At 45.6% G+C, this 20934-nt stretch overlaps 4 protein-coding genes and 1 long non-coding RNA gene across 9 annotated transcripts; 3 read left to right on the top strand and 2 right to left on the bottom strand.

Annotated features, from left to right (window-relative positions):
- Positions 1-28: 28 nt before the first annotated feature.
- On the bottom strand, positions 29-15283 carry LOC120450515 (phosphatidylinositol 4-phosphate 3-kinase C2 domain-containing subunit beta). Of its 4 annotated transcripts, none has more exons than XM_039633590.2 (17): positions 15214-15283; positions 14860-15002; positions 12570-13623; positions 12449-12501; positions 9873-10586; positions 9726-9814; positions 9032-9665; positions 8400-8970; positions 7696-8335; positions 7362-7607; positions 6864-7300; positions 6411-6803; positions 6153-6353; positions 1661-1857; positions 1510-1601; positions 1300-1449; positions 29-1237 (listed from the first exon to the last, which is right to left on the bottom strand). In XM_039633590.2, exons 3-17 carry the CDS (start codon positions 13592-13594, stop codon positions 1058-1060), a joined length of 5622 nt encoding a protein of 1873 aa, XP_039489524.1. In that variant the 5' UTR covers positions 13595-13623; positions 14860-15002; positions 15214-15283; the 3' UTR covers positions 29-1057. The 4 variants fall into 4 exon arrangements, with proteins under 4 accessions (XP_039489524.1, XP_039489525.1, XP_039489523.1 ...); XM_039633591.2 differs by having other exon boundaries at positions 15258-15272; XM_039633589.2 differs by having other exon boundaries at positions 14860-15060; positions 15214-15257.
- Positions 2369-5950, top strand: LOC120450516. The gene is made up of 4 exons (XM_039633593.2): positions 2369-2680; positions 2744-2940; positions 3646-3739; positions 3881-5950. The coding sequence occupies exons 1-4, from the start codon at positions 2653-2655 to the stop codon at positions 5767-5769; spliced, it is 2208 nt and encodes a 735-aa protein (XP_039489527.1). The 5' UTR covers positions 2369-2652; the 3' UTR covers positions 5770-5950.
- Positions 10470-11083, top strand: LOC120450518. The gene is made up of 2 exons (XR_005616284.1): positions 10470-10595; positions 10654-11083. It is a non-coding gene; the product is annotated as an uncharacterized LOC120450518 (long non-coding RNA).
- A 229-nt stretch (positions 15284-15512) lies between the features above and the next one.
- On the bottom strand, positions 15513-18632 carry LOC120449888 (trichohyalin). Of its 2 annotated transcripts, XM_039632567.1 has the most exons (3): positions 18619-18632; positions 17168-18516; positions 15513-17042 (listed from the first exon to the last, which is right to left on the bottom strand). In XM_039632567.1, the coding sequence occupies exons 2-3, from the start codon at positions 18496-18498 to the stop codon at positions 15587-15589; spliced, it is 2787 nt and encodes a 928-aa protein (XP_039488501.1). In that variant the 5' UTR covers positions 18499-18516; positions 18619-18632; the 3' UTR covers positions 15513-15586. The 2 variants fall into 2 exon arrangements, with proteins under 2 accessions (XP_039488501.1, XP_039488500.1); XM_039632566.2 differs by lacking the exon at positions 18619-18632 and having other exon boundaries at positions 17168-18589.
- A 284-nt stretch (positions 18633-18916) lies between these two features.
- Positions 18917-20840, top strand: LOC120449649 (spliceosome-associated protein CWC27 homolog). The gene is made up of 4 exons (XM_039632241.1): positions 18917-19553; positions 19781-20164; positions 20218-20424; positions 20475-20840. Exons 1-4 carry the CDS (start codon positions 18964-18966, stop codon positions 20800-20802), a joined length of 1509 nt encoding a protein of 502 aa, XP_039488175.1. The 5' UTR covers positions 18917-18963; the 3' UTR covers positions 20803-20840.
- The last annotated feature ends 94 nt before the right edge of the window (positions 20841-20934 follow it).

Genomic DNA, 20934 nt, shown 5'->3' on the forward strand with positions numbered 1-20934 from the left:
ACCCGTTTTAAAATCAAACTTCATTGGGTTTATGAATTTGTAATGCTCATATATTTGTGCCAAAAGTGATTACCGCCAGCAAAAATGTTTACTTCTCAACACTTACAGAAATTACAGAATTTTACGTAACAATTATAATTTTATGGAAACATTAGATACGTCTTTGATAGTTTTGAATCAGTATCGAAGTACTATTTTCAATACTCAGGCAGATGTAGCTCTTAAATGTTTTTTTTTTTCTATAAAAATATAATCTGTTGTTTGCGGCATGTGCTCTTATTATGTATTTTACAATATTCGTTTAATTTGTTAAGACATTTTTAGTTCTTGTTCTCTCTGGTAGTAATTTTCTATACTTTTGTAAATTTGTTGTTCAGTTAAGGGTCGATCGTAGACTCAGACACTGAACGAAATTTGATAAATATTAATGAGTAATTAAACACATTTACAGATTAAATCAGAAAGCATAGATGTCTGTGCGTAATTCTGTAGTTCTTTATCAGTAAGTAATCAGAAACGCATAGAAAAGTAAGTAATGATATATTCTTCGACTTGGAGGGTTTATAATAATCTCTAATAGAATTATAGCCATAATACTGAAGTTTTGTTAAACTACATCAAAAGAACATTTACCGGTGGCCGACAACAGAATTTTTTAAGCTGACAACTACTAATATATTTCGTTTTCTGAATTCCCAAGGTGCACAATAAAATGGATTAATTTTAAGTGTTTAATGATTCCAAATGTATATAAAGGAAGCATGTGCAGAGTTATACTTTATAGTTAAAATTACATTTAGATGTCCAAAGAATGTTTTCGTGGTCGTTATAAAATATTTACATCTGAGGCACACAATTTACGAAATAATACTACTACTGTTAGTTAAGTTATTTATAATATTGGTATATATGGAATGTACAATCACTTTGAGTAAGTAAGTATTATTGCGATCGAAAGAAGACAGGCACAAACATATATTAGTATTGCATTATCCTAGGCCTGATTGTCGGTAGGCAGAGTGTCCCAAGAGGTTCAGAGCTCGTCCCTCGGATCTGGTCAGTTCCTGGGCACCGAGCCCAGACGATGCCAGTCGACGAGCTCCTGTCGCAGATCGTGCTTCGATAGATCCAATTCGAAGCCTCCAAGCAGCTCGTTTTCCTGCAGCGTGTCGTGCGACCAAACCGTAACCTGAAGGCGGCGCTCTTGAATAATATTCAGTGGCATTCGGTACTCCAACTACAAGGAAATATATATATAAATTACAAAGATGTTCTGAGATAATAAGTATTTTTGTTTACCGTTTCCATGAAACTGGGCACACAGGTCTTGCGCACCACTTTGGTCTTGCGTTTGGTCTCCTTTTTGGGATCCGGTTTCAGGTAGCATTTCACATAAGTGTTGGGCTCCTGACCGCCCTGTAGCATGGGCAGTCCTTTGGCGTGGTGTATCTGCAATACATTTATCCTTTATTAATATTGATCAACACAGCTTGATCTACTACCACCCACCATCACAGTAAGTACGCCGCGTTGATATTGCAGCGATAGTCGTATTTGGCCAATCTCGTTGGGATTATCCCGCGACGGTTGTCGCTTCACCTCTGCAAAATCCATATATAAATCCAGCAATTCAATTGGAAAATTGTTCATCCGTATTTACCCTTTATCTTCTGCATCTCCAGCTTGGCCTCCTGCTGATCGCGCAGCAGCGGGTGAAAGAATGTGTAAACGAGCTCGGAATGGGCTATTTCCTCGGACGCATCGAACAGCGATTTCAAAAATCGCTGTATAAGAGGTAGTCGTTTTTCTGCCACAGATTTGATGTTGGAACGCCCCACATGCACACCAGCCGGTAGACTGAAATAAACGGAAAGCATTCAAATTAAAACGTTAGAAACATTATAACATTACAACATAAGCAATTGATGATATCCCAAAGCTTTTGTTTACATTAGAAATAATTATAACTTGATCGTCTGTAATCGATCCAAAAGACAGTCGGCTTCAATACCAACTTTTGTAATGCAAGTTCATAATTAAATGTTTACAATATCAGATTAACCTAATTACAGGGTGCGTTTTATCGCCCAAGATATGGTTCTGTAGCTGTTAATGGGCAAGTTATTATTACATTTCATGGTGTTTATACAGTCAGTGGTTTGTCAAGGTGCGTTGACAAATCATAGTACAAATTCGCGATTGCTTATCAGTGCTGGCAACGCATAGCCCCCGAAGACCATGTCGCTGAGGTAACACCGCTAATAGCTGATAAATCGACGAATGAAGCAGACTGATTTCACCAAAATCGGTGAATCCGAGAACCGGAGTACCAGAGAACCGGAGAGCCCACGGAGAGCAGCAGACCCCATATTGTGGGTGAAAGAAGAGCGCCACGAGTAAACGATATCGGGCCGAATCGCTCCGATAAGCGGCGACTGCTACGCTGCCAAAAGCGGTAGCGCCAACGTCAGCGCTCAATCAGTCGACAAGCGAGCTGGGGAGCGGAGCCGAGAGCGGTCCGATTAGCGACGTGGTGAAGTTTCTTTACAATTTTTGGCCAAAACAAAGGGCGACTGTGCCGACAATCACCACCAACGACGACTTTATCCAGAATGCCGAGCCAACAGATTTGCTGGTGAGACAAAACGCGACATGGCCCAGCTGAAAAATGTGGGCCAAGGTAGGTGGCCAGCAAGAGATGCCCGCACTTTTTACAATAATCCCAAATCCAAATCCCTTCCAGGTCAACAGGCCGTTGTTGTTGGGCCAATGCTCGCCTCGGTCATGTTGCTCATGGGGCTGGTATTCGCCCTGCTGGGGATCAAGTTCTTCGGCTTCCGGCGGCGGCTGACTTTCGAGCGATCGCAGGTGCAGAATCAGCGGCAACAGCAGAATCAGCAGCAGCAACCGCCGCCACGTTACGCAGCTTTCGAATCCCAGGTGCGTATGCAAATCAAAAGAACTTAACACCCGATGCACGCAGTTAATAAAGGTTAATGTGATACCGATACCACCACAACGGGCCATACACATACCAATATTCATATGCCTGTATTTACGACACACACACGCGACACACACGGCGATCCAGCGACGACAAGTGGTTCTGATAAGGCAGCAGGGCAAATACGAATACAAACATTCGCAGGTGTTGCGTCTATATGATTTTAGAGAGTGTGTAAGTTGGGGATTGAAGATAGCGATGGGGGCGTGAGGAATGCAAATCGCAAGCTTTCACTTATTTGGATCTCAGGTAGAACGGGGTTCTTTATTCCGGTGAAATAAAGCCATCACCATCAAATGGTGCGCAATGAGCGGAATTTAAAATATATCTTATATGAACAGAGATTAGAATCGAACTTCTTATATTCATTTTGCATGATAATATTGCAAAGGCTTAAACATTACTGAAACTAAAGCTGCGCAGCTCGAAGCAAAAGTGGAAATCTTAACTTATCATATGGACGTGTTTTAATAGTCGCCTGAGCTGGCGTGTCTGTGGTCATGTGTAAACCACTTAGAACTTCCACAGGTGACGCATGCAAGTGATCATTCCAAGCAGCTGAATCCACAGCTGATGGGCACGATGCTAATATAATTCAAAATATCGCAATAGCCTAAGGTGCAATTTGTGTAATTCGACAGGTTAACGGCACCGGTACCGCCGTCCATGGAGTCTTCCGACGTCGCAATCTCGAGGAATTCGAAAGCCCATGGCCATCGGCATCAACAGCGACAGGTGAAGATAGCAAACGGAAACCATTCAATTGAAACTACAGTCGAAACACTCTAACTGGAGCGATATTGAATGGTTCGACTTGGAGATATCGACGACCTTTCACTTACGAAACCATTTTATAAACAAAATCCTACCCTACAGGAAACAACTTCATCAGTGGCAGTGTTCCGGATCTGCATTTATACGGTGCCAGCCCAAGGAGGCCAAAAGCCACGGATGAATCACCAGTTTCCTACCGAGAAAAGTCGGAGGCACAACGACACCAACGACTAGAGGTGCACAGTGAGCACTATGAATTCTTCACCGCTCCACCTACCCGCAAGCCACCTTCTCCGCCAGTACAATCAGAAGTACTTGCTGAAACTGCCACTGTAGTTTCCCTATCTAAGATACCAGAATCCTCGCCTGCTCCACCTCCTGGGACCATCAGACCATCAGCTATACCTCCAACCGCTGCACCCAACCCTTCGGCGCCTGCAGCTTCTGTGGAGGCAGTTCCCGAGCCTCCCAGCGAGCTGGGAATGCCCAACTTCGATCACTTTGCTGAGAAATACGAGCTGTTTAGTGTGAAACCAACGACTGCGGTCACTAGACCAACACAGCTGCGGAGCAAGCACAGTGGCCGCTATGTGAAGTTCGAGCCAGTGGATGATGTGCCGGAAATTCTCACGCCCGAGGATCCCGTTCCGGAGTTACTGACTCCAGATGACGGTTTGGGAGGAGCTATGTCGGTTACAGCTGTGGTCCACAGGGGAGCAATACCCAAGGAAGAACCGGAATCGAGAGAGCAACCACAAGCCCCAAATGATCCCTTCGGGGGACCCAGCAATGCAGACTCGGCTTTTGTCGTGGAAATCATAGCAGGAAGTCCCGAGGCGGAAGCGACTCCTAGTGCACAGCCCACCTTTCAAGATGGGTTCGAAAATCTAGAATTACCACAAGGTGAGTTAGACAGTGATTTCGTGCGGATACGTTCGTCCTTTGTCATGAACGAAGCCGACATTCTGGATTTGGATCAGCTGCAGCTGCCGGCGGCCAGTAGTCCACCAGGATTCGGCAAGAGCATCGACGAGGACTGGGAGAACTTCGCCAACCTAGACGCCGTGCTGGATGTGCCAGAACCAAATTGGTCGCTGCATCCAAATAGCTTAGAGCAAGTGCCCACTGTGGAGACGACGCTAAGTGAGGCCACCGTCAGACTGGACAATGTGGAACAGGTGGAGGGTCTGTTCAATGAGCTTGAGCTTATAGAGCAGAGAATGGATATCTTCGAGCCTGAACCACCAGCTCCCATTTCAAAGCCACCGCCCTACGATCCTGGTCTGCCCTACCTACCAGATTACGAATCCCTGATGCGGCTGGAAAACGCAAAGAGCGGTCAGAAATTGCCCGACTACACCGAGGTAATGGAACAAAGGTCCAAGAAATCCAATTTCGTAAACAGCATTGAGGATCTATACGCGGATCTGGATGCTGATGAGGCAGAAGTTAACCAGAGCAATGAAATCCACAATTTTGAGGCCTTGTGCCAGGAAATGGCTGTGGCGGTGCCAGCAGAGCGTCAAGCTCCTCAGCCCGCGCCCAGATCCACCAAATCAGCCAGATCCCTCAACGTTCGTGGTAGTGCCTCTCCCCTTGCGTGCTATCAACCTGAAGAGCTGCCCAGCTCCAGTTCCAGTGATACCGATGGGGAGGAAGGAGCCCGATCAGCTCCAGAACCTACCAAACGTGATCCGAAATCGCTCAAAGTCCGCTTCGATGTGGAAAATCTACAGTACTACCAGTCCGCCGAGGTGGTAACGTCAAGTGAGGAGTCTGAAGAGGATGAGCCATTCAATCAGCCCACTCCCATGCAGCGTTCCATCCTCTTTGAACCGCGGAATACTGGGGGAGTGCCCAGCCTATTCGGATCACAGGTATCCCAGGAAGACAGTGATGACGATGATGGCTTTGGACGAGCTATCAGCCAACATCGCTCCATGACTGCGACACTTAGGACAAACGCTGTTAGAAACCAAACCGACGCCTAGTCCTAAAACCGAAAACTGCCGCAAGTCTTGACTTCCTTAGTAAATACAGTATTCTATATGTTAAATTTGGCCAAATGGCTATGACCTATTTATGTACATAAATTTCACTGAAAAATTGCCATATCATATTGACTTTATAAAATAATAAAGTAATATCAGAAAATCCATTAAAAGATAAAAAGCCAACATTTTTATATGTGTATAAACTCTCTAATGGGAAGTGAATCAATAACGAATCACATTTTTGACATTATTTAACGTCAAGATAATGCGGCTGATATAAATTAGTCAGCACGTTATCACTACCTTTAGTTTTGAAACCGAATCAAACGAATAATACTACTTCTAGTGTAAAAATGTAAGCGCTTTAGTATGAAACTTACCTATGCAGTTTAACCAGAGGGAAGTGCATGCATAACTTCTGATGGAATTCGGTGAATTCACGATATGACCGGAACAAATGTGTCGGATCGGGCTGTCCATGTCGCGTCACTTCCAGAATATACATATAGAACTTTTCCATACTGTAGTGCTTCTGGAAGCACACCACCTTTACAATCTTCAAGCGACCATCCTGCTGCATTCTGAAATTGAAAACATTTGTAGGTAAAAGTGATCAACTTGAGAATGCAAAAACGTACGTATATTTTCGTGGCACGAACGATAGCAGCTCTCCTGATCCCTCATCTGGGGTGAATCGCATCTGGGCCAGATTGTGCAGGAAGAAATTGAATTGTGTGAACCAGCTTTTCAACGAGGATTGGATCATCTTGGCAAACGTGGCTGCCGCCTCGGGATTTGATTGTGATGGCAATAGGGCGCGACGCACATACTGCACAGCATTTGAGTTAACTCCCGGCATGCCTGCAGTAGCCATGTGGGCCAGAGTGTGCAGAAGCAGATCCGCATTTTTCCGCACAATATTGAAGGCTCGACAACATAGGTCCACAAAATAGTGAAAGTCTGTGGAGGGCTTGTCTCCGCCGTTTATGACATAAGCCATGTCGGAAGTTAGGACGAATGGGGTGCGATCTCTGCGGAAAGAATTATAAGTATAAGTATAATATAATATAAAATACAATTAATTTGAATACCTCTTGAAGTTTCCAAACATCTGAGCATCGCCAAGAAACTTGCCAAAATCAATGTGAAACAAATGACCCGATTTCTTTAACATGATGTTGTCATTGTGCCGATCACAGATGCCTAGCACATACGTGGCCACACTGTATCCAGCACAGGATAGCGTAAAATTTCGCACCGCACTCTGGTACTCGAGAGGACTGGGGTTCTGCTTGCCTAACCACTCGGCAATGGGGCGATCCTTAAAGGAGCCCGTCAGACCACACTCTACTTGTATTTTTCTCAACGTTTCCGCCTCGTTAACCAGCTCAATCATGCCGCTCTTGTATCCCGTAGGCACACAATTAAAGGTGACCATCTTCAGGTCCAATCGTTCGGCCAACCACATTTTGTTCATAATCCTAATTAGCTGTATGGTCAACTGATCCTGCTGCAAGTCATCTCCGCACTGAAAAGGGGTCATAGTCAAATTGACGTCAAATTATACAGATTAGTAGATAAGCACTTACCTTAAAGATTGCCGGTAAAGACTCGGCATCAGGTCCCACGAAGTTGATCTTCAGCGGCAGCGTGTTGGAGTTAAAGTAGCTACAGTTTCGCACACTCACTCCAGTTACCTCCAATTCTGGTCCCAGGGGCAGGCAAGTGGGCTTCTCCAGCAAGTCTTGATGTACCTCGTCCATGCCTGCGGCTAGGCTTTTCTGGCGCATCGACTCCTTAGCTTCTTTGACCGACTCCGCAATAGTGGTAAGTTTCTGTAAATGCAAGACATATAATTAGAAATCAAAAATGTAACATAAATTAATTCTTAATTTTTCTTCAACATTTCAGAAAACTTATTACCTGACACATTCGATGCTGGTACATAAATCGCTGTAGCATTTTCTCTCCGCAAATCGCCATTAAAGCTCGCAGCATCATTTTGTTACGGCGGTAGTAACGAACCTGGGTAACCTGGGACTCGTCATACTCCTGATCCACCATGGCTGTCCCAATGGAGTTGTGAGGATCGTCAGGCAGACTGTGCACAAGCAGCCAATACATGTGATGGGCAAAGCGCGGTGACTCCAGGCACTTGGACAGCAAGAATCGAGCCATGGCCGAGCCTTCGTATGTGTCATGTTTTAAACTTTGCACTAATTGGGGCAGAAAGTCCACGAGCTGGTCGTTGGGCATCCTAGAGATCCACTCCACGGCTTTCTCGCGGACCTTAGCATCCGGATATCGGGGCAGCAGTAACTCCAGCGACTGCAACGGCGAGAGTGGTGCCCAGGAGTGAAGAAGCGCATGCAAATCTATCAAATTGGCGTAATCCCAACTGTGGGCGGCATGAAGAACCTTTGGCAGGGCATTTGGATAGTTCTGCAGGTAGAGTCGTTTCTCCCAGAACACTTCACGTCGCTCTGTGGCTCCCGTGTAGCCCAGCTCTGCGGTGTCCAGCAGCTCTTCTTGAAGATTGGCATCCAGAGAGGCAAAATCGTAGCTGGCGAGAAAAAACAAAGTTTATCAGAACTATTATTAAAATTTTTTATATATGCTATACTAACTGTGGTGCAGGTTTTGGCGCCTCCTGGTGCTCGGGAAACTCTATGCGGCCTCCATACGGAGGTACCTCAATGCTCAGAACGGGGCAAAAGTCGGGTTGCGGATGACAGCCACGCGCCGGCGCTGGACCAAGCATTTTATCCGTCGTTGGGGGCCATAGGGACAGTAAGTAGGGGCCGCAGATCATCACTCGCTTGAAGTCAAACAGCTGGATCGAGCACCAGCCCAGTTCTGTGGTCACCTGACGCCTCTCTCCATTCTGTTCGGCATTGGGTTCGCCTTCGCTGGCCGCCTGTTTGCCATACAAGACGAACGTAAGGCGGGCCTCCCTGGGCAGAGTGCAGATAGGATGCTGATCGAAAGTCAACCAGGCACTGAAGTTAAGACGAGGGAACAGGCCTCCACTTGTATCGTTGGAACAGGTCAGCACATTCGGCTTCGACAGCAGGCGCGTACCATAAACGATTTGAACGCACAGTGAGTAATCGTCGAACTTCCAATTCAGTGGCGGCCTGTGTAGACAGCTTATGCAAACCACAATTGGCTTGGATACGCAGGAAATGGGGATGGGTGCTGTAAGAGTACGCATAAGTTAAGTAAGCAAAGAGAGTCAGTTTCCCATCAGTACTCTTACTTGTTGAGTAATCGGGTGTCTTGACAGAGAATGCCACCCGGAAAACATTCGCGTACAACTCAACCAGCTCTTGCACAGCGTCTCGCAGCTCATTGCACTTGACCTTGATCTGCTCCAACATGGAGCGCGGACGAAGTACAACTTGAGCGTAATCACCGTAGTCACTGACAATCTCTGGGTTACTAGCACCCGTCGAGTACTTCTTTTGCTCCACCTCGCAAATGCGCTTCAGATCGGCAACACATCGTGCAATTTCCATTGTGTCGATTGAACCGAGCAGAGCGCATATCGCCTTCACTGCTTGGACAACTCCGGAGCAGCTCACGACACTACGTCCGGGCACGCCGTCTGCCGCCGATTCCAGCTTATCAATCTCCATCTCTAGCGTTTCAATGAGTATCATCATGTTGTCGTAGGTCACAATTGGCACCACCTCGTTGGGAAGCAGATGCTCTGGCAGCAAGTCCGCATCGTGCTCATCATCCCGCTCTGTTCGCGCAATCGCCTGCATGTTTGCCGCCGTACTGAGGCACAGGCCCAAATGTACGTCCTTCTCCAATTGGAAGCTATTGTGGACGCACTCCAGCTGACTAAGTTTCGAGGTGGGTGCCAGCCACTCCAGGAGACCAATGGGCTGTGCAGAACAAATAATGCAATTTTAAGTTTGCAAACATCATCGACTTACTGTACCCACCTTGACAGCGTAATCTGTGACGGTACCCTTGACCTGTCCCTCCAGCGAGGCTAAGGCTTGTGCCACCACCTGAGCCACAACCGAGTCAACTTTTGGATAAAATTCAAACATTAAAGAGGCATCACAACATTTTAATAACATACTTACTATCACAAGTGAATGTAACTGGCATTCCATACCCCTTCACCTGCTCCTTGGCCATGGAGGCAGCCAGGACGTGCGATTGGAGTGTGTTTAGGGCCGGATGCACAATCACCTTGATGCTGGTGTCCATCATGTAGTGGTAATTAAACTCGGCGGCCACAACGTGGCCCACATTGGTGGGCGCATCGTCGTGTGGATAACGCGACCTGACCTCTTTAACCATATGGTAAAACTCTAGAAGTTCAGGATCATCAGTGCGCTGGTCGCTGATCAATTCGTACAGGCGTGTACAAGTTTTCCGGCGGTCCAGCACCACACTGGCCGGAATGCTGGAGGTGTAGCTGTCCGTCAGAACAGTAGACTGAGGAGGCTTGGAGACTGGCATGGATGCCTGATTCGCTTCATAGCTCTGCTGGTTCCTGGGTGGCAACGGTGGAGGAGGCGAGATACTGCCAGATCCGTTCTCCGACAGCTTTAAACTCTCCTCCGGCGGCACATCGCCATAGTACGATGTGGATGTAGATGGCTGGCTGAGAAAGTCTTGGCGCCAACCGATCAGACCGACATTCGGACTAACGGTGGCCGCAGTTTTGTCCCACCTGTTGACTGCCTCATACATGGGATCGGAATATTGGGTTCCTGCATCTCCGCTGTACAGAAAGTCAAAGGGATCGTATTCCGCATAGTAGGAAGTGCTGTCGGAGGCGCTGTCGTTGCCTGCAAGTAGTGAGTGCATGATCAGTTCCGGTTTGAATCCAGTTCCCACTTAGAATATCGCCAGTAGTTATGCAAATATGCTCGAGAGCCGAGGCCTACTACTGCGAGAATCCGGGCACATCACATCGTGTGGCCAAAAATAAATGAGACGGCCCCTAAAGTCGCAGCAATGCGATGTGGATCGGTTGGACTAGCACCACTGGCAATGCGAGAACGCCTCGCAAATCTACGCTAACAAATCCGATGCGAGTGCCATCGCTAAAAGCTAATTGTGATTGCTGTCATTCGTCGCCCACGCTCACCCAGTACAGTGGAACCAATACCATTCGATATTTGTTTGAAGAAATGGGCGCAAATCAAAAGTACAAAAAGAATAAGATAACAAGAACCCATGAAATATTTTTACTCATATTTATGGCTTGCTTTATGTATTTAGATTAATTTTAAATCTTTGATAAGTAGAAATGACCCACTGTACCTAAGTTTGTATTTTTAAATCGCTTTGTTTATATTCATTCTAAATCTGTCGCCTCTGGTGCCCATACATCTGTTTCATTTGCCACAAAAGGGAAAGCTATTTGACTAAAGACCTCGTAATTTTAAAAACCCTTGCCAGTAAAAGAAGGAACAGCAATGGTGTGCATGCAAGTAATTAGACAAATGTGCAACGACTTAAATGCAAACAATAGTAGAGAGTTAGTTAGTTTTCCAATCTCCCCAGAATGTCATAAATAAATACATACATATGCTTGAAAAGCTTATCAAATCTACTGTCAATTATTATTTAGGAGAGCGTGAATGTGCATTTTAAAACTTGTTATGGGAAATAGAAGCAAGCGGCTAAACGAATAATAAAACAACAACAGACTGCAATTTGTTTAAGAAATTATTTATTTGTTCTCTCACAATGGTACACGATAGAATTAAACATATGTATGTATTTATTTTTGTATAAAAGTGTATTAATGGATATATGTAGCAGCAAATCACAATGTGTTCATTTCGTAATACATGGTTATAAAAAAGAAGAGACTAAATCTTCTCATTTCATCACTTTTCAGTTAAATGACAGTAAAATTCTTTTAAATTTGGAAGTTTTCAATACCCTCTAAGCGTTATTGTTGCGGGAATATACATAAAAACCAATTCCAAACATTGTGAACTAGTTTTATATGATATATTAGACATCGATCTACGTGTATATGCTGAATTCAAAATTATTCCGGCAATTGCGGAAGGCACAAATTTCGATATGAGGGCACATATATATATTTTACATTAGTAATTTCGTGTAAGTAGATGGTTCTAAGTTAGTGCTGTTATAGACAGTAATCTGTCTTTGCCTCCGAAACGAACCAAACTGACCCAAAAACCCTTTAGATGGTGTTGTTGTTGTGGGTGTAAAGTAGTTGTTTTTTTGCATTTTTGGTAGTAGTAGTACTGATAGTAGTAGAGGACAATTAATATGGATTACTTTTTCGACACTGCAATATAGAGAAACGAAAACATTCAGTTTAATTTTTAACTAATGGCGAGCGACAACTTGCTACGGAAAGTTTAAAAATTATCTGGGATATCTAGTCAGACATAATAGTCTTTCAAAACAAATAATGGGTAATAACTTTTAAAAGTACGCGAAAATATTGATTCAATTAGTTTATATTAGTTTATAATTCAACTGACCAAGTCAATGTTATTAGGCCAATCATTTTTATTTGCAGCTTAAATAAATGCTCTGGCATAGAATCGCAACACACGAGTCTTAGACTGTATTTCAAGTTTAGTTTACGGTGCGAAAAATGTATTGGGATTTCAACGGGGACCGGGAGCTACACGTTAATTACAACATTGAGGTTGCTTACCAGTATTGTCGTTTAGCAGGGGATCGAAAGCCTCCAGCACACTCACACGGGAGCTGCAATGCAGGAAGTATGAACGTTAAAAAAACAAACTAATCATTTTTGAACGTTAGTGGATACATACTAGTCCTCGTGGTTGAGGTCTATCAAATCGTTACCCCTGCGTGGGCCGGAGGAATGACCATTGTTTCCGGTGTGGCTAATGGAGCTCACACTGCCGGACGACGGCACTTGGCGACGCGCCTGGAAGGCTACTCCGTTGGACTCCACGGCGGAGGAAGTGGAATGGTTGGACGGTTGGCTGTGATGACTTGTTGTCGGTGCTGCAGGAGCTGGAGCTGGTTGCGATTGGGGTCGCCGCAAATCCATGTGCGTATAAGCACCTCCAAAACCATATCCCTGTGCGGGATACTGCGGCGGCATAAATGCAGCCGATCCGGGGACTATGGGAGCCGTGTATGGTGTAACCACAGCTCCGGGATAGTACAAATAGGCGTTTTGTTGCGGCACAGGGGCCACGGCCATTTGAGCGGGCATGCTGTACAGCCGCTGGAGCTCTTCGCTGTTCAGTGGCCTCTGTTGCTGGGCAGCTGGTTGGTAGGGCACCAACTGCAGGTCACCGTAAGCCGGCCCACCCACAACTCCTCCTGCCACCATGCCGTACGGTGGCGGTTGCACAGCACTTGGACGTTGCTGGTGAGGTGGATAACCGTATTGAGGAGGAATCGAAGCAGCTGGACCCATAGGCACCAGAGCTGACTGCGGATTGATCGGCTGCATCCGCTGCAGATCCTCGATAAGTTTGCCAAAGGGGCTGCTACTCTCGGGCTGCTTGCTGGTAGGACTTGCGAAGCAGATCAAATCGTTATCCGTCCCCTGGGCCGGCGGAGTGCGCGATCGTTCCGCATTTCCCGGACTGATGACCACCGGATGAACCTCCGAGTGCCGTCGTGGTTGATTCACGCTCTGACTACGATGCGCCGCCTGGTAATCTCGGCTAGCAAGGGAGGAGCTTTGCTGATATCCGGAGCCGTACTTCTTGTTTCGCCTGTAGTCATCGAGGGCATGCTGCTCCAGACTCAGGGCGGTCGCCTTGGCCAGGTCATCCTGGAACTGCTTGTCGTAGTCGATCTGTGCTTGGTTTGACATTATCCCTTCGTCCGGAAGCGTCCGTTGAGCTGCGGATTGTGACCAGAACAATATGTGAGCGATTTCCAAATTTTGTTAAAATTATTTTCGTATTTTCTCTTTCAATGCCTATTTGTTGTTCCCGTGGTGAACAAAGGTGTTTGCCTTTTCGGCTCGCTTATCTCTGCGATAACGAACAGGCGGTGATAAAAGTGATTATGCAGTGTAAATGGCAATGGCACTAAATGAGTACCTGGACGAAGAACAGGTGAGATACCATTCTACGGGGGGAACACCACTTGCCAGAATGTGGGGGTGCCTATCGGTAACTTTTAAGTGTTCCAAAAGAAGATTGGCGAATGATAATGAGCAGTCATCAGCGGGCACCGATGATTCAGAAAATAATAAAAAAGAGATTGATCGCTTTAATAATCAAACTTTTAACTAATAACAGGTAAAAGCTTTCTTATGGATTTCTTATTGCAAGGAAAGGAAATTATTAGAAATAACGTCATATCATCTTGCAATAGAAATGTCCTAAGAGCACTAAGTAAGTACGATATTAACTACGATAAGCAACATTTCCATATTCAATGCAGATATCAGCAACATATAGACACTTTTAGTATGTGGTAAATACTTGTATATGCACTTTGCACATAGAAACCAAATCCAAGCGCTCCAAATTTGCGATTGCGATACAGCAGAGTGGCGCAAAACGGCGCAATTGTAAATAAATAAATATATACAAACAATAGCGGCGGCATCAATTTGCGTGAGTGAATGCTGCGAGTACTGATTGCCCCACATTGTATATAATATATATGCATAAACATAGATATATATGTCTGCAAGAAAGCATTTTGATTTTTTCCCATTGAAGCCATTCTCGTATGCAGATAGGAAACAGCTGTTCAATGTAAACACACCCACAAAAGTAATAGTGTGTGCGTGTTGGTCCGTGCCGCGAACGGAGACGGAATGCATGATAAGAAAATGCGAACCGGCTAGGAAGCGAGAAAGAGAGAGCTAGGGGAGAGAAAGAGAGAGGTCTTCTTGCGGCATAGGTTAAGGTAAATCAATAGATTGAGACAAAATATAAATACACTATTCATAAACAATAAATGAACACAATTGAATGCCAATTTATTCCAGAGAACGTGAGAGTGAAATTTGAAAACAGCGAATTTCGGTGTAAGGGCGAAAGCAAATGATAATGGAGATAGTCATTAATATGCAGACTTGACTTCTGCTTTGTGATTCTCATTCGCATATTGCCAACTTACTCGCTTTTTGAGGTGTCACCTCCGCTGCTTTTTTCTTTTTGGTTTTCCCTTGACGGGGCTATGAGCTTAGACCATCCGGTAAAGAGATTTTTACTTTTGTCCCTTGGTTGTTGTAATAATCGCCGAATAACAATTGGTTTTAACTTTGCGAATGATTTTTTGTTTTTATGAGAGTTGTTTTATCCTCCTACACACCTAGACCTACACACACATGCAAAACGAACATACACGTAAACACGAACAGAAAACAGTGACAAAAAACGGAATAGGCGCAACGCCGAAATACTGAACAAAACGTTATTTTCTTAGATATTCTTGCACTATCACATATTATGTACAAATCGGTTAATTTACAACAAAAAACAATTTTCTTGTGCGCAAGAACTTCACACACGAACAGCACGAAATAACGCAAAACGGAATGCAACAAGCAGTAGTGATGGTACACGATCCGATATTTTTTCGGCAACCATCGATCAACGCCTTATCGAACAGATGTTTGAAAATTGGCTAATCAATTAGCCGGGTTTCAAATTTAAATCAATTCAAATTTATTTAGTTTATAACGCATAAGCAAAAACATCTATTTGAGTTTTGACCGTTGCAATAATTTAAAAACCAACTCTCAGATTCATGGTTTAATTTGAATGACATTTAAAAATTAAGTAAGTCATTTATTTGATTGCTATTACAAAAGCCCTTTCATTGGGCTTTACAAAAATGTTATTTATAGTGCGCCAAAAATGTTTCGTCCAGGGTCCAGGCCGTGATCCATGGCCACCTTGGAGTCGTCGTCCAGCCCACCAGCACCGTAGTCGGGATCGTCGAGGGAACTACTGGGCGGCGCGTTGTACATCCTGCGGTAGGAGGCTTCGATGTTCTCGTCCAGCATGCGGTCCACAATGTCACTCTGGACCTGTCCCGGTTCTTGGGACATTTTAAGTAGGAGCTCCGCATGACTGGTCGTCATTTGGGGCAGTTGAAGATCGGTGGCTGCTGGAGGATTTCCATTTGACCTTCGCTGGGCGATTTCTGCCGATTCCGCACCCATTTTGCAGATGGCACATCTGCTGCGAAGAATTTGCTTCTTCAGATTGACCAGTGCAATACGATCCTGCGCCACCAGCATTCGTTCGTGGGCCAGCTGGGCTTCCTTTTCGCCGAATTCCTGGCCCCGCTTGGCCATTATCTTAAGCTTGGCCTGGAGCAGCTGGTCCGCCTCCCGAGCCTTCTGCTCGGCCAAGTGTTGGCGACTGGTGGCCAGGCGATAGGCGCCGGTGGCTTGGCCCAGTTCGTCCTCCTTGAGATTCAGGGCGTTCTCTTTGTCCAGAAGAAGGCGCTTGCGCTGCTCCATATCGCGTTGCAGCTTGTGGCAGCGATCCCGCTCCTCATCCGCTCGCCGAATGGCTTCGCGGGCCACCTGCAGCTGGGCCTCTAGCTCGCGGCGATCCCTGTCTGGGTCACCGTGCTCATTGAGCTGTTGTTTTAGTTCCATCTGCTGGCGTTCCACTGTTAGTTGATTGCGCTCCTGCTGGAGATCGCGATGCAGTCGTTCCATCTCCGCAAGCTGCAGGGATTTAAGATCCTCCACACGCTTCTCATCCCGCTGCATTTGCTCGCGATGGAATTCCTTTTCGCGCTCGAAAGCCTTGCGCTCCGCTTCCAAGCTGGACATTCGCTGACGGAGCTGCCAGTTCTCCTCGGCGGAGTCCTTGGACAGACGGCCCAGCTGCAGCTCCAAGGTGCTTACCAGCTCCATCAGGAGGCGCTTCTCGTCGTCGGCCGTCTCCTCGTTCATCTTTAAACGCCTCTCCTGGTCGGCCAGGCGACGTTCGCGCGCCTCTAACTGCCGCTCCTTTTCCTGGTTATCACTCATTCCGTCGCGAAGTTCTTGAAGATTGCTGGAGGCCATACGAAGTGTCTCCAGATAATTTCCATGATCCTGCACCGCCGACAACTCCACCAATTTAGCCTGACGAATACCCTCGAGGTCCAGCTCGTGGGATTGACGCAACTTACGCACCTCATCCTCATGATCCTGCCGCAGGTTAGAGATCTGCTCCACGTAGTCCTCCTTCTGCTTCTCCAGCTTTTCAACGTAGTACTGCCGTAACTCGCTGTTCTCGTCCTTGAGTCGTTTCTCTACAACGGACAAGTGCTCCTCCAGCACCTTAATTTGCTTTCTGGAATAAAAGGATACGCATTTATTTAAAAAAAGGCCGCCTTTTTTTACCCCTACCTTTAAAGTTAAAGGGTATCTTTTGGGAATAAGACTTCGAAGAAATACCTGTGTCTTGTTAAAACTTACTTATATGAGGAATCGATCATTTCGATCTCCTGCTCATAGTTGACCTTCATGTTGGCCACCAGCTCATCGAGCCGCTGTTTCTCCAGCAGATTGCGCTTGGCATCCATTTCGAGCAGCAGCAAACGCTCCTGTTCCTGACTGGCCGCCCTGTTGGGCTCCTTCGTTTCCGGTTCCGGTTTCTCCATGGCCGGGAGTGCGTTAACCACTTCCTGGACATGCACAGGCTGCGACATCATCAGCTGAAGGTGCATGTTGATCCGATCTTGCTGCCCTTTTATGTGCTCTTCCATTTGCTGCTGTCGCTGCAGTTGCTGTTGGATTAATGCTTGGAATTTTCTATCCTGATCTTCTTGGCGACGTTGCATCTCCAATAAGGTTCTCTCTTGGCTCTTCATTTGAGCGGCAATCACCAATTGAGCCTCCTGCTGCTGCAAGGCATTGAATTTGTGGTTGCTTTCCAGGTTGAGATTGCTCAGCATGAGGATATTTTGGGTGGCGGCAGTGACCGCTGATGGAGCGGGAACGACGGGCATTTCTGCCTCCTGCTCCAAATCGTTCTCATCGGAGTCGGGAAGGCGCAGAATGTCGGCTGTACTCTTTGAAGGACTTCCACTTAAGGGCTGCGCTTTGGGGGTCTGCGCCTTCGGCGTATTAGGTCGTTGATCCGGCTCCGGCTCCTGCTCCAGACCCAGCCAATCCGCAGTGGTTCCCCGTTTTCTGGAAACGGGAGTGGACATTCCTGACACTGTGGCATTTGTATCCCTGCCAAAAAGACCCAGCGGATCAGCATTCATATTAATGGTGGCCGATTGCGCCGAGCTTCTTCTGCCAGTGGAAGTCTTGGGCCTCGCCTGCGAGTTATCCGTGGTGGTGTCCGTGGATTGGCGGGACATTGATGGTTTGCTCGTGGCCGGACGTTTGACGGCATCTCCCGCCAGAATATCATCGAAGATGTTCTTCTTGGGCTCTGCGTTGCTGGTCAGCAGATCATCGAAAAGGCTTCTCTTGGCGCCGCCACTCTTGGGTCGTTTGGGATCGAAGCCCAAGTCATCATCCTCGACAAGATCGTCGTCCAGTGAGATAGAGGGCTTCTGCTTTACAATTCTCGGCGTGCTGGTGGCATTGGGGGCTTTCCTGGCACCCGTACCCTGGCCCTGCACATCGGCCTCCGTCTCCTCCTGGATCCCAAACAAATCCTCCAGTTTTCCCTTCGGCTTCGCAAGTTTTGCTGCTTTCTTGTGACCCACACCCGCTGGCGTATCAAAAAAGTTGTCATTATCCAGGCTATTATCGCTGAGCAGTTCTGCAAGTGGATCGTCGTTGAAATTCATGATGGTTTATAACTAAAACTAAAAAGTAAGTGACTATTAATATGAAAACGATACGGTTGCCTAGTAACGAATATTGTAGATATTAACAGCAACGCAAATAATCGAACAGGATAAAGTTACATTTAATCTTTACTAGGAGAATATCGTATAAAAATGTTTTGACATTACAAAAGTTAGGCATTTTTTAAGTACGTTTAATTTCAAGTCTTAACTATTTACTTTTTAAGTAGAGATTATAACATTTTTGATGGCATTTTACATCTTAATAATATCTTAAAATAAAACTATAATCAAACTAGCTTCACATTTTTCTTTGATATCATATTAAATTGTTATATTTTTATTAAACTTTTTTTTTTCATTAACGATGTTTTTTAAAAATAAGAGTTCGAGTAATCGCTGGTATATTTCGAAAAGTGGAGTGCGGTCACACTGCCGCAGCGATTGTTTTGATTTGTGTTAAAAATGAGCAATGTTTATATCCAGGAACCCCCCACATCGGGAAAGGTCCTTCTTAAGACCACTGTGGGCGACATAGATATCGAGTTGTGGGCACGGGAGTGTCCGAAGGCGTGCCGCAACTTCGTGCAACTCTGCCTAGAGGGCTACTACAAGAACACCGAATTCCACCGGCTGGTGAAGGGCTTCATTGTCCAGGGAGGCGATCCAAGTGGCGACGGCACCGGCGGCGAGTCCATATACGGGCAGCCCTTTAAAGATGAGTTTCACTCCCGACTGCGGTACACGCGTCGTGGCCTTGTGGGAATGGCAAACTCTGGAAAGGATGACAACGGCTCCCAGTTCTTCTTTACATTCGCTCCGACGCCGGAACTGCAGAGTAAGAACACGCTCTTCGGGAAGATCACCGGCGACACCATCTACAACATGCTCAAGTTGGAGGAGGGCATTGTTGATCACCAGGAACGACCGTTGCACGCCCATCGCATCGTTTCCACAGAGGTCCTTTCTAACCCATTCGATGACATTGTTCCTCGCGTTCTGGCCCAACCATCCACTAAGAGCAAAAAGAGCAAGAAGGAGCGACAAGGAGTCAAGTAAGATTGCACTTGATTGATCCACTTGATTAATATTTTTATTATTGGCGTATTTTTCCATTATTATATTTACGCCTTAATGAGCGGAACCAAATTGTTAACATACTACTAAGTGAAAAAATTGAATGTTTGCCTTGTAAACTGTATAACAATGCGGCGTATCTGCAACGTATTGATTTATTTACCATACATTAGATGCATTGCTAACGCTTTAATATAATCCACAGAAACTTCGGCCTGCTCTCCTTTGGCGAAGAAGCCGAAGGTGATGAGGAGGAGACCAACGTTTATGTTAAACAGAACGCCGGTAAGGCGAAATCCCTGCACGACGTCACGGATGATCCCAAACTGAGCAAGGAGCCCATTCGTGTACCCAAATTAGAAGCGGCCAAAATCGAGGAGCACTTGTCCGACGATTGCCCTGAGGATAGTGTCAAAGAAAAACCGTCCACTGCTAGTTCGGATCTCATCAAAATGAAATTGTCTAAGAGTTCAAAGAGTGGAGCAGACAAGAAAGCTCAGCCCGTTGAGGATAAGACTGATTCTGGTGACGACGAAGATGTTTTGTTGACACGAGAGGAGGAACAAAGTCGGAAAGTCTCGGAGGAAAAGTGAGCTTAAATATGATTTATTCTGGTCAAGCCATTTAATTTATGTAATTTAGATCCAAGATCCGTGAGGAAATCGCTTCTCTTAAAAAGCAGTATCAAATGGATAAGCAAAGCAAAGACAAGTTACTTAATGGACAAGAGAAAGCAGCAAAATCCTCTGATATCAAGGGGTCTAGCGAAAACCATTACATTAACGATTTTATAGAGTCTAAGGAGAAGTACACCGCCAAAGTAAAGCTTCAACCCAAAGGACAGTCAAGGTGGGTTATATTTTATTTCTAAACAGCTTGTAAAAATTTTTAATTTTTAGGGAGGCATTTACACTAAGCTTACTCTCCAAATTCCGAACAAAATTGGACAACTTAAAGCAAAAGTCCAGCTCCGAGGATGGCGAATCGGAACCGAAGGATATTGACGATCGCGCAGTAGAACAGGAAATAATCGGCGACGATTGGTTGTCGCACACCTTGAACTTTAACAGTACGGCTCCAGTCCTGGCTAAGGATGCCAATAAAAAGGGTGACGATTGGTACGATGCCTACGATCCACGAAATCCCCTAAATAAACGTAAACGGGGCGAAACTGGCTCTAGCAAATCAAGTTCGGGAAAATCGAAAAGCAGTAAACGTGACTTGTAAAACAAAAAAACACAAAAATAAACAAATGTTTTAACCTATTTTGTTGTATTTGTACTCACCAAAATTACTTTTAGCCAAACTGGTTGATAAATTAGTGCTTTTTTACTAACTACATTAATGTACAATTACTTA

Source organism: Drosophila santomea, chromosome 3L (assembly GCF_016746245.2).
Source record: "Drosophila santomea strain STO CAGO 1482 chromosome 3L, Prin_Dsan_1.1, whole genome shotgun sequence".
Taxonomy (NCBI): domain Eukaryota; kingdom Metazoa; phylum Arthropoda; class Insecta; order Diptera; family Drosophilidae; genus Drosophila; species Drosophila santomea.

What these genes read in the sequence shown, in the direction of transcription:
- LOC120450515 (XM_039633590.2), bottom strand. Translation starts at nt 13,594, where the DNA reads ATGTCAAACCAAGCACAGATCGACTACGACAAGCAGTTCCAGGATGAC. An exon ending in TCACAGATTACGCTGTCAAG is followed by an intron (nt 9,666 to 9,725) that starts GTGGGTACAGTA and finishes TGTTCTGCACAG; the next exon opens with CCCATTGGTCTCCTGGAGTG. An exon ending in GGAGATGCAGAAGATAAAGG is followed by an intron (nt 1,602 to 1,660) that starts GTAAATACGGAT and finishes TGGATTTTGCAG; the next exon opens with AGGTGAAGCGACAACCGTCG.
- LOC120449649 (XM_039632241.1), top strand. Translation starts at nt 18,964, where the DNA reads ATGAGCAATGTTTATATCCAGGAACCCCCCACATCGGGAAAGGTCCTT. An exon ending in AAGGAGCGACAAGGAGTCAA is followed by an intron (nt 19,554 to 19,780) that starts GTAAGATTGCAC and finishes TATAATCCACAG; the next exon opens with AAACTTCGGCCTGCTCTCCT. An exon ending in CGGAAAGTCTCGGAGGAAAA is followed by an intron (nt 20,165 to 20,217) that starts GTGAGCTTAAAT and finishes TATGTAATTTAG; the next exon opens with ATCCAAGATCCGTGAGGAAA.
- LOC120450516 (XM_039633593.2), top strand. Translation starts at nt 2,653, where the DNA reads ATGGCCCAGCTGAAAAATGTGGGCCAAG. An exon ending in GCTGAAAAATGTGGGCCAAG is followed by an intron (nt 2,681 to 2,743) that starts GTAGGTGGCCAG and finishes AATCCCTTCCAG; the next exon opens with GTCAACAGGCCGTTGTTGTT. An exon ending in ATCGGCATCAACAGCGACAG is followed by an intron (nt 3,740 to 3,880) that starts GTGAAGATAGCA and finishes CCTACCCTACAG; the next exon opens with GAAACAACTTCATCAGTGGC.
- LOC120449888 (XM_039632567.1), bottom strand. Translation starts at nt 18,498, where the DNA reads ATGAATTTCAACGACGATCCACTTGCAGAACTGCTCAGCGATAATAGC. An exon ending in ATGATCGATTCCTCATATAA is followed by an intron (nt 17,043 to 17,167) that starts GTAAGTTTTAAC and finishes CTTTTATTCCAG; the next exon opens with AAAGCAAATTAAGGTGCTGG.